Genomic DNA, 12,494 nt, shown 5'->3' with positions numbered 1-12,494 from the left:
ACAGTAAATTATGCATAATTACAAGTAACTAACCCTAAACCAAACCCTAACTGTAACTCTATGGTAAGTACATGTAGTTAATTAATAGTACTACTAAGTACTTATTTGAGTAATTACAATGTAACTACGGCATTGTAAAATAAAGTGTAACCTAATAATGGAATGTTTTTGACTTGGGCCAGTTGGTAATGTATATGTAGGCCTCCATAACATGTCCATGAACCTTTTTTAAGATTAAGATTTTAAATTAAAATAAATGTATGAACATATGCATTCCGATGTTATCTAACTATCGATCTCATCTATCTGTGCATCCATCCATCTTTTATTTAAATTTATACATAGCTCTTAAAAAGTCCAAATATTAATTAATATGTATTCATCCATTAATCCATGAACTGCAGAACACATTTCATTAAATACAGTATAAAACATTAGCCAAATAACTGATAACAATAAATGGATTACAATGTTCCAGCTTTATTCATATTTTGCATTCATTTTGAATGACACATCCAGCCACACAACAGCAGAGAATTACCTGCACACTGCCAGAGATGTTATATTAGTGTGGTGTTTATCCCAGATAAAAAAAACAAAACATTCTGCATGGAGACCAGTAGTGACGGATTTCAATCGAGGATTTAAAGAATGTGCAAAAGGGGTTTCCCTTTAAACCCACATACCATCAACTGACTGACCCCTTTTTTTTTTTTTTTTTTTTTTTAAACATTTGAAAATTGTATTAAAACATCTGAAAAGTCAACATGAACACAACACTGCCTTTTGTTCTCTTTGGTATTTACTTCATTACTGATATAGAGAATTTTGGTCTGATGCTGACAAATCATTGTCAAGTTTTGAAGAATCAGAATTATTACCTAAACTACAATTTGTAAAAACTACTTAAAACATTATCTAAAAGGCAGCAAAATATGTACGGAAACAGAAATATAAAAACCCACATCCAAAAAGAACACATTTCTAAATACAAATACTGAAGCCAAAGACATCTGAATGTCAAATTCAGACCAATAAAGCCATGCATTACAAATACAGACAATCAGTCAGTCAAACCCCACACACTTCAAGCTCATGATGCTCACTGTATGTACACACTTGCTGGTAGAAGTAATAAATAGATCTGCTGGTATATCCATGAAAAAGTTGAAAAACATAGTCCACAGCCCTTATGAAAAGAGAAGAATATGAACACGCTGGTAGTATAATAAAGTGGACACATCTTCCCACACATCAGTAGTCAGCTCAGTTCTCCATGCTGGAGTAAGTCATGGCATTCAGCCCTGGTCTTTTCCTGCCTTTGATCTTCAGAGATCCATAACGTGCCTGCGAGCAATGAATGACAAGCATTTGTTACCATAATTAAAATCACGCATATCACAAATCAAGAGGCGAGCCATAATCAATTAGCCTAAAATCTCAAGAGAATATGATCGGATGAAAGGCTGTAATTACTAAATGATAAAAATGGCACAGCGAACCTCCATCAGTGAAGTCAAAGAAGTAAAACAATGCATTTGAATAATGGGTGTTCCCATTGTGCATAATTTACATTTTACTGTAATATTCTTACCTGTAAATGTAACCAAATCAAATTCATGTGAATATTTCAATTTTTCAAAACGGTCTGTGTGAGTTGTGACTTCAAATGCTTCTTACAGCGAGCACGCACGCTTGACATCAAAATGCAATGCAACAGAGGGAAAAAGGGCATAATTGACAAAAAAAAAAAAATATTACTTTTGAGTAAATATTGAATGTTGTATGTTAAATGTAGGTTTTACATTAACTGAAATACTACATTTAACACAGTTACTGTAGTTACTGTAATTACTGTCCTTTATATCAACAAAAAGAATGTAATGTGATGCTACAACCCGAATTCCGGAAAAGTTGGGACGTTTTTTAAATTTGAATAAAATGAAAACTAAAAGACTTTCAGATCACATGAGCCAATATTTTATTCACAATAGAACATAGATACCATAAATGTTTAAATGAAGAAATTTGACAATTTTATACACAAAATGTGCTCATTTCAAATTTGATGCCTGCTACAGGTCTCAAAATAGTTGGGACGGGGCATGTTTACCATGGTGTGGCATCTCCTCTTCTTTTCAAAACAGTTTGAAGACGTCTGGGCATCAAGGTAATGAGTTTCTGGAGTTTTGTTTGTTTTGCTGAAGAGTTTGTGGTCATCTTTGACGTTTTTTTTTCGCTTAATGATGCGCCAAATGTTCTCTATAGGTGAAAGATCTGGACTGCAGGCAGGCCAATTCAGCACCCAGACTCCTCTACAGCAAAGCCACGCTGTTGTAATAGCTGCAGTATGTGGTTTTGCATTGTCTTGCTGAAATTAACGAGGACATCCCTGAAATAGACGTTGTCTGGAAACCTTTATATACCTTTCAGCATTCATAGTGCCTTCCAAAACATGCAAGCTGCCCATACTGTATGCACCCCAATAACATCAGAGATGCTGGCTTTTGAATGCTGATAACACGCTGGAAGGTCTCCCTCCTCTTTAGCCCGGAGGACATGGCCGTGATTTCAACAAGAATGTCAAATTTGGACTCGTCTGACCATAGAACACTTTTCCACTTTGAAACAGTCCATTTTAAATGAGCCTTGGCCCACAGGACATGTTCAAATATGGCTTTCTTTTTGCATGATAAAGCTTTATTTGGCATCTGCAGATGGCATGGCTGATTGTGTTTACTGACAGTGGTTTCTGGAAGTATTCCTGGGCCCATTTAGTAATGTCATTGACACAATCATGCCGATAAGTGATGCAGTGTCATCTGAGGGCCCGAGGACCACGGGCATCCAATAAATGTCTTCGGCCTTATCCCTTACACAAAGAGATTTCTCCAGTTTCTCTGAATCTTTTGATGATGTTATGCACTGTAGATGATGAGATTTGCAAAGCCTTTGCAATTTGACAGGTTTTCCACAATCTTTTTACACACTCTTCACAGATTGGAGAGCCTGTGCCCATCTTTACTTCTGAGACACTCTGCCTCTCTAAGACGTCCCTTTTATAGCTAACAATGTTACAGACCTGATATCAATTAACTTAATTAGTTGCTAGGTGTTCTCCCAGCTGAATCTTTTCAAAATTTCTTGCTTTTTCAGCCATTTGTTGTCCCCGTGCCAACTTTTTTGAGATCTGAAGCAGGCATCAAATTTGAAATGAGCTCACTTAGTGGATAAAAGTGTCAAATTTCTCAGTTTAAACATTTGTTATGTTATCCATGTTCTATTGTGAATTAAATATTGGCTCATGTGATTTGAACATCTTTTAGTTTCCATTTTATTCAAATTTATATAACGTCCCAACTTTTCCAGAATTTGGGTTGTGTGTTCAGATGAGGATTTTTTTTTGATCTGCTGCTTTCAAACTGGGCAAAAAAACAAAACGTGGCTTTTGAAAAATGCTATTAGCAGTCTTAATGTAATGTGTATTTAGTTATTAGTCTTGGAAGAACAAAATGGAGATGTACTATGGGGTTTTAAAGGACTTACATCTCTGCGCACTTTTGAGCGGGTGATTTTAACGCTCTGAGATCGTCTGAGCCCATGATGAGACACAGCTTCATCCTCAGAGTACACAGCCTTCCCCTCGTCATCACTTCTGTCATCATCATCATCACGATAATACTCTACAAAAGAAACAATTTGAGAGTTAAGAAAACAAGATGAATATATAGATCAATGTTTGATCAAACATGATAGCAGACAGATGAGCATGTATGCTTGAGATCAGTGATACTTAAAGGGGATCTATAATGCCCCTTTTAACAAGATGTAATACAAGTCTCTGGTGTCCCCAGAATGTATCTGTGAAGTTTCAGCTCAATATCCCAAAGATAATTTATTACAGTTCGTCAAATTTGCCCCTATTTGGATGTGAGCAAAACACGCCATTTTTATGTGTGTCCCTTTAAATGCAAATAAGCTGCTGCTCCCGGCCCCCTTTCCAGAAGAGGACAGAGTTTTAACAGCTTGCGTTTCAGTTGCTCAACAACAACAAAGTTGGAAAATCTCACGCAGCCAAAATGATGATTGTCAGTAATGGTGTTCAGCCTAGTTGCTGTGGAGTTGATTCAACACATCGACTAGCATATGCCGTCATGTTAATCTTTTGTGCAAATCCAGCGTTGAATTGACCCCTTGTTTGTAGAGCAGTCTTGCATAAAATGACGGCATGGCAACTACACTCTACTACAACAACTCTTCCTCTTCTCTAATGCAGCCCAACATGGCCTCACCCCCTTTGTTGTGTGTTCCCGTGGGCAGGGTTTATATCTCCCTTTGCATTGAACTTTGAGCATCGTAAGTTTGCAGATGTTGTTTATGCTCAAACAGCGACATTACACACTAACTAAAGTTAAAAAAGTGAACTCATAATCAAGGACCCCTTTAAAAGCTTTTGCTTCAAGGCATAGATTTTACACCAACATCCGAGACCAACTAAGAACTAAAGATATCATGTTCTACGTTGAAGATTAAGCAGAAAATCTTCTTTAATATTAATTTGATTACACTTTATTTTAAGGTACAGTGTAATTATAAAATTAAAGGGTTAGTTCACCCAAAAATGAAAATTGTGTCATTTATTTCTTACCCTCTTGCCGTTCCACACCCGTAAGACCTTTGTTAATCTTCGGAACACAAATTAAGATATTTTAGTTGAAATCCGATGGCTCCATGAGGCCTGCATAGGGAGCAATGATATTTCCTCTCTCAAGATCCATAAAGGTACTAAAAACATATTTAAATCAGTTCATGTGAGTACAGTAGTTCAATATTAACATTATAAAGCGATGAGAATATTTTTGGTGCACCAAAAAAACCAAAATAACGACTTATATAGTGATGGCCGATTTCAAAACACTGCCTCAGGAAGCATCGGAGCATAATGAATCAGCGTGTCGAATCAGCTGTTCGGAACGCCAAAGTCACGTGATTTCAGCAGTTTGACACACGATCCGAATCATGATTCGATACGCTGGTTCATAATGCTCTGAAGCTTCCTGAAGCAGTGTTTTGAAATCGGCCATCACTAGTCATTTTTTTTTTTTTTTTGGCGCACCAAAAATATTCTCGTTGCTTTATAATATTAATATTGAACTGCTGTACTCACTTGAACTGATTTAGATGTGTTTTTAGTACCTTTATGGATCTTGAGAGAGGAAATGTCATTGCTGGCTATGGAGGCCTCACTGAGCCATCGGATTTCAACTAAAGTGTCTTAATTTGTGTTCTGAAGATTAACGAAGGTCTTACGGGTGTGGAACGGCATGAGGGTGAGTAATAAATGACAGAATTTTCATTTTTGGGTGAACTAACCTTTTAAGTACTGAGTAATATTAATTAACAACATGAACTTACTATAGGGTTAGGGTTATGTATAGGGTTTGGTTTAGAGTTACTTGCATGTTATTATGCATAATTTACTGTTATTACTATAATAAGTAACATGTAACAAGTGTAACAAGGACACTAAAATAAAGGGCGCCCATTACATTTATGCATTTTGCAAACATTTTATCCATTTACACTGCATTCAAGGTATACATTTTTATCAGTCCTTGCTTTCCCTAGGAATCAAACCCATGACCCTGCCATTGCAAGCGCCATGCTCTATTGTTTAAGCTACATTAAGGCTGAAATACATTAATAATACAGCATAGGCACAACAATACGTGAAATGACTAAGGTGACAGTATTCTGGATAGGAAACCTGTATAAGCACACAAAAAGATGAATATGTGAAAAAGGAATTTGTTTCAAAATACAGCAGAATTTGATTGGATGTCAACAACAAGATATGGGAAATGTTTTTTCCTCACTTTGAGAAGTTGATAAGCCTATTTATTTATCTAACTCTGCATGACTCTTTGTTTATTATTTTGCATTTAGCATCGCTTTTCCTTGTCCATGGCCCTATTTAAAAATCTATTTTTGGGTCATGACCGACTAGTTGAGAACCACTGATCTAGTTTATTGTGAAGGTTGGGAATGTGATTTCAGCGGTGGAGAAAGTACAAATGGGTGAAGAGAGAAAGAGAGAGAGAGCAGCTGCCGGGTTCAGGCCGCTCCTGGCACCATCACCTCTGGGCTCCCCGGGTAGCGCTGGGAGCTAGGCAGAGCCAGCCTGTGCCAGGACGCCTAACGGCAGTCCAGCCGGAGCGGATTCACTGCACACTCCATCACCCGAATGATACAACCAAAAGACAGGCTATTATAAGACCAAAGAACTGTAGGTTTAATTTAGTATTGTGTTTTCAGTTCTCCTTTCCACCATAAGGGGGCAGAATAAATACAGAAACCAATGCTTCTGAAAAGCCTTCCTTTGTTTGTTTCCACACCCACCGCTGTTTTCAATTACAGAAATATAACAACTTCCTTGGGATTTGGAAAACTATGCAATTAATTTTCCAGAAGTATTCTTGAGTTTTGTTCATGCCTTGTGCAAACTAAGCAGAAAGAGATTTGAAAGAAGACAAATTTAAAGACACAGCTGACATGCCTTTGTTATTTTCTGTGGACTGTTAGCAGCTCTGAAGGCCAGTCTGCTGAGATTCAACTTCTCTCACACTTGGCATGATTTTCATTGAGCTACTGAACAACAGCCATAATATATTGTAGCTAATAACACTGGGCGATATATATATATCTTAGCTGAAATCACATTCCCAACCTGCACATATATATATATATATATAACACAACTTTTGACTAATGATGCATGCAAATGGATCAATTATTGATCAGATTCCTGAAAATGGGCAGTTTGGTTCTTGAAATTTAGGATAATGGAATTTTTGCTGAGCAAAAAGCACATTAAAATCACTGCAATATTGCTTACATTTATATCACCACTCTACTCTCTAATATCAGACCCCAGCACTTGTGTGAATGTGATTGACAGGAGTGCATAAAAATATATATAGGCATGTTTTATATCATGCCGGTCATTCAAAGCCGACTTCTGCTTCTTTAGAAAAAGCAAAACCCAACATTAAAGGGTGGACGAATAAATAACACACTTGAGTCTCTCTTTATAGGCTACCCCCCATTTTTAAATTCAAACTGCAATTAGCAGCTCGTTTGATCAGTCGGGATCTTTCACCTTGGCTTTGAGCCTTTGAAAGGGAATGCCATTTTGAAGGAGCTGGCTTTCTGATGGCTTCATTGCAGATGAGATGAAAATGACCTGGATGCCAGCGGAATTTCAAACGCGGCGGGCACATTAGCATACTGAGATAGAAGCACATTAGGTATTCTGCTCAGAGGCTCCCTGAGCTGTTTTTTCCTCTTCTTCATCTTCTCACAAAGCGGCACTAGACCTTTCATGCTAGGAATGTGCCGTTATTGCTTATAACCCTCCAGTGCTTGAGACAAATACCGAATCCATTCCATTTGCTCCAAAACCAGTCAACACGGCAGTGATTTCCAGAAGCGTGTGAGATTTGGTTGAGATATCATTATGAAAGCGCTATGGCTTTATTTGCGCGACAGACACTTTCCCAGCTCTTGCTAGCTGTGTTTAGTGTCACACAAAGGCTGTGTCTGAAACCTCGAAGGCGACATCAAAGCACATTCAAATTTAATGTTTGCGTAACATCCTGTCTACTAAGATGGTTTCATCTTGTTTATGAAGGCAGCGCTGATGTATCCTTCACTGATGGAGCAGTTATTTAATAAATGTCTATTGTTATCATCTTATTGATAGTGAGAAATAAGAATTATTGTAATTAAATATTTATGTGATCCCCTGTCACTTGAATTCGTCCGACATCATTAGACGTGACGTCGTAATGCATTGGAAGCAGGGCTGCATGATTATCACAAAAAAAAAAAAAAAAAAAAAAAAAAAAAATCACAATTGTCGATTATTCCCTTGAAATTGCAATAATTAATTACGATTATCATGTTGATATGTTTTGAATAGCTTTATACCATTGTTTGAAGCAACTGCATGCCGTATTTTTATGTAAAAAAAAAAAAAAAAAAGAACACTCTTCCTGAGAATTATTTATTGCTTTTCTATAGCATTAAAAGGTCCCGTTCTTCGTGATCCCATGTTTCAAACTTTAGTTAGTGTGTAATGTTGTTGTTAGAGTATAAATAAAATCTGTAAAATTTTAAAGCTCAAAGTTCAATGCCAAGCGAGATATTTTATTTAACAGAAGTCGCCTACATCGAACGGCCAGTTTGGACTACATCCCTCTACTTCCTTCTTTAATGACGTCACTAAAACAGTTTTTTGACTAACCTCCGCCCACAGGAATACACAAGAGTTGCGTTTGTAGAGTGTGTTTGTCGCCATGTCGTCGAAACGCTGTTATTTTCATCCCGCAATCCAACCTCCGGGTCTGATTCCGGCTCAAATTGATAGGGTAAAATTAAAAAAAAAATTAAAATTAAATTGTTTAGCGCGTGCATCTCCACGTTATGGTAAGAGGCGTGACTTTTCCGGGCACGATGCGCTCAGAGCTGTCGAATCACAACACAGGAACCGCTGGCACAATCAGAACTTGTTACGTATTTCTGAAGGAGGGACTTCATAGAACAAGGAAGTCATCAGCCCGTTTTTATGACAGTGGAAACAGCGGTATACAGATAAGTAAATTATGTGAAAAATACTGTGTTTTTTTACACGCGAAACATGAACACATGTTATATTGCACACTATAAACACAATCAAAGCTTCAAAAAACCACGAAAAACGGGACCTTTAAGCCTCAAACGTCAACTATACATTGGTTTGGTTTCTCAATGATAATAAGGGTGGATCCCCTAGGGCCATTTTCCTGGTTGCATTAGCACCGCCAGTAGGAACTCTGAAGTGATGTAAACCGCGCTTGTGATTGACAGACAGTATATGAATAAGTACTAGCTTTTGCCATGTGGTTGATGCCCAGTGTCGCTAGCTGAGCAGTAATACATAATCATATTTTGCGGGGTCCGCTCAAAGTCGCGCTGGATTTTCTCTTTGGCGTAAGGTTGAGAGGTCCACCTATCACGGTTTTTCATGTTTGTAGAGTTAGTTCATGGAGTAAATAGATAGGCTGTGTACACAGCTTTTTAAAAATGGTGGGTGCTGGTGTTTCATGTTTGGTCAACCAATCAGCTTACACTTACCTCACTGGTAGTTCCTTTTGTGCTGGGTTAGACCTTTTATATTCTGAAGCAGTTGTGATTCGCCTCTCACAACATGCTCTAAACACACTTTTTAGGCACACAGAACAATGTAAGTGGATATTAAATTGTTGCAATCGTATCTTTGAATGATTACGAAGTTGTGGCATCGTAATCGCGATTAGAAATTTGATTAATTGTGCAGCCCTAATCGGAAGCTTGTTTGAAACCAAGTAGGTTCATAAAAATGCTCTGCTAAGTTTGTGACTGAACAAACAGAGCAAGGCATCTGCCTTCTGTTGTGGACGCAGCAGAGAAACAGCAGTGCGAAAGGAAACAAAGGATGGCATGTTAATAATTAATCTGAGAGGTAAGATATACCAGCTCCGTCGGGTTGGTCCATGATGGCTCTTCTGGCTGGGTTGGAGCCGTAGGATGAATACCCGTCATCTTGAGGGATCTGGGTAAGGTCGTGCATGCTGAGGCTCCTGAGCTTCTCTGTGATGGCACCTTGACCCTGCAAAGACAAAACAGCCCAGAGTTATGATAAACATGTCAGCACTGACAACACACAGAACAGCTTTAACGGAGCGTAACAAGACTGCATAATGACATCATCACGACATGCATGTATGGATGAATGCTGAAAAGATTTGGGCTCTGTTCCAAGTGACCTATTACCTAGTAAGCTGCCCTGTTGTCAACTGAACCTCGGGAACAAATCGTGCTCCTCACATGACTCTGTTTATTTCAACAGGGTTGGCATTAACATGTCAGCAGTGAATTTATTAATTAAACTCAAGTATTTGTTATTTTTAAGTATTGAATGAATTAAGGCCGGTTCACACGGAATGTACTTTTCTACTCCACAGTGCTAATTTTCCATTTATTTTTTATGTAAATGCACTAGATGGACATGTTTTACCATTGTGCTCACATCTAGTGTCTTTTGCAGCGGCCCGTGTATGACGCGGCATTCTAAAACATTCTAAAACGCTCAAGTTCAACTTAACGCATCCCTAGAAAACCCTTGCTGTGTGAACAGAACCGCACTGGACAAACAAATGTGTGGTTTCGGTAACTTACAACGACGGAGATGTGAGTCATCTTTTTACTGTCACATTTACCACTTTGACAGATTTTCGCAATTGGGAATTTCGCTTGAGGATGCCTATGCAGATTTCACATTCATATGGACAATGAATCGTTTTTGTCCATGAAACTGGCCGAAATGTTGCTAGTGTAAGCACCTTCAGAAGGCAGCATATTTATGCAACAATTATGCCTTAAAATGATGCTTACATATACAGTGTACTTCGTTTTGGAAGAACATTTTAGGCCTCTTAACACAAATGTTTTAAACTAATGTAATGATAATACTAGTAGTGCTTAACACCATGTTTGAGTCAGCGAAAACAGAAAAACTATTAAAAAAAATGGACAAAGGAAACCATGAGCTAAAATTTGTTAAAATGATGTTGCTTTTTCACATGCTGTTGACACTCTAAGGAATTACCTGCACTGGAGAGAGCAGGGCTGCAGTATTCCTACAGGGCAGAATATGTCAGTACAAGGTAACAAGAAAAAGATCATCACCAAAGAGGATTTCACAAATAAAACAGAAAGAACATGCCAGAAAGAGGGTAAAAGGAAGGAAAAGGAGATAATATGGGGAAAAATATGGCAGCTTTCAAGAATAGAGATTGACACAAGCCTTTTACAAGCTTACTGGCTCAACTTTAGAGATGTCTTTCAATAACGGCATCCTTTCAGAGAGTCTGGGCAGGACAGTGGCCAAATAAAAATTGGAGCATTGTTGAGCAGCCCCTGTGATCTGCTTCTGATTAGTATCTGATTAATATATCAGCATGATTTCCTTTTCTACTGCACTAACGCTAATTGCCTTGGGTTGGTTTCACAAAAGAACAGTGACCTTTGCTTGCAAATGAAAGTCATTAGTGTTTCATTTATTGCTGGTATTGCAAGTATGTGCCAGCACAGTTGTGTTCTTTGCTGCATATGGAACTGGAAAAGGTAAAGAGGTTAAGGTCAATACGAAACATCATTTGCAACACTTTTACTTTCATAATGTGATATACACTACAATCAAAGGTTTAGGGTTAGTACGTTTTTTTGAAAAAGATTTTGAATTAAGTTCCTGATGCTGCCAAACAATTCATCACGATTAATCGCATCCAAAATAAAAGTTTTTGTTTACATAATATATATATGTGTGTGTGTGATTAATCGCGATGAATCGTTTGACAGCACTAGATATTACTACAATTTAAAATAACTGCTTTCTAGTTTAATATACTTTACAATGTAGCATATTCCTCCTGTGATGACAGGAATTAGCTCAAACTCAATTTCTTAAAGGTGTCGTAGAGCGTCTTTTCATAAGGTGTAATATAAGTCTAAGGTGTCCCCTGAATGTGTCTGTGAAGTTTCAGCTCAAAATAGCCCATAGATTTTTTTAAATTAATTTTTTTAACTGCCTATTTTGGGGCATCATTAACTATGCGCCGATTCAGGCTGCGTGGCCCCTTTAAATCTCTCGCTCCCTGCCCCTCCCGAGCTCTCGACTATAACTGCAGTTATACAGTGCATAAACAAAGTTCACACAGCTAATATAACCCTCAAATGGATCTTTACAAGATGTTCGTCATGCAAGCTGCATGCATACATCGGATCATGTGAGTATAGTATTTATTTGGATGTTTACATTTGATTCTGAATGAGTTTGATAGTGCACCGTGGCTAAAGCTAACATTACACACTGTTGGAGAGATTTATAAAGAATGAAGTTGTGTTTATGCATTATACAGACTGCAAGTGTTTACAAATGAAAATAGCGACGGCTCTCGTCTCCGTAAATACAGTAATAAACGATGGTAACTTAAATGGTAACCACATTTAACAGTACATTAGCAACATGCTAACGAAACATTTAAAAACACAATTTACAAATATCACTAAAAATATCATGTAATCATGGATCATCTCAGTTATTATTGCTCCATCTGCCATTTTTCGCTGTTGTTCTTGCTTGCTTACCTAGTCTGATGATTCAGCTGTGCACAGATCCAGACGTTAATACCTGCCCTTGTCTAATGCCTTGAACATGAGCTGGCATATGCAAATATTGGGGGCGTACACATTAATGATCCCGACTGTTACGTAACAGTCGGTGTTATGTTGAGATTCGCGTGTTTTCCGGAGGTCTTTTAAACAAATGAGATTTACATAAGAAGGAGGAAGCAATGGAGTTTGAAACTCAATGTATGTCTTTTCCATGTAAGGAACTCTTGTTATTCAACTAT

At 37.8% G+C, this 12,494-nt stretch overlaps 1 protein-coding gene across 1 annotated transcript in view; it reads right to left on the bottom strand.

Moving 5' to 3' along the window:
• Nucleotides 1–460: 460 nt before the first annotated feature.
• The window catches only part of reep3b (receptor accessory protein 3b), a 39,361-nt gene continuing 27,327 nt past the window's right edge, over nucleotides 461–12,494 (bottom strand). Inside the window, exons 6-8 of the mRNA XM_048170129.1 lie at nucleotides 9,553–9,688; nucleotides 3,547–3,683; nucleotides 461–1,347 (exon numbers count right to left, since the gene is read on the bottom strand). Coding sequence (XP_048026086.1) covers nucleotides 1,267–1,347; nucleotides 3,547–3,683; nucleotides 9,553–9,688 — 354 coding nt within the window. The 3' untranslated portion in view covers nucleotides 461–1,266. The remainder of the gene's footprint in view (nucleotides 1,348–3,546; nucleotides 3,684–9,552; nucleotides 9,689–12,494) is intronic.

The sequence above is a fragment of the Megalobrama amblycephala genome, linkage group LG20 (assembly GCF_018812025.1).
Source record: "Megalobrama amblycephala isolate DHTTF-2021 linkage group LG20, ASM1881202v1, whole genome shotgun sequence".
Classification (NCBI taxonomy): domain Eukaryota; kingdom Metazoa; phylum Chordata; class Actinopteri; order Cypriniformes; family Xenocyprididae; genus Megalobrama; species Megalobrama amblycephala.
The sequence above is the reverse complement of the archived record's forward strand: the minus strand, read 5'-3'. Positions and strand labels throughout refer to the sequence as shown.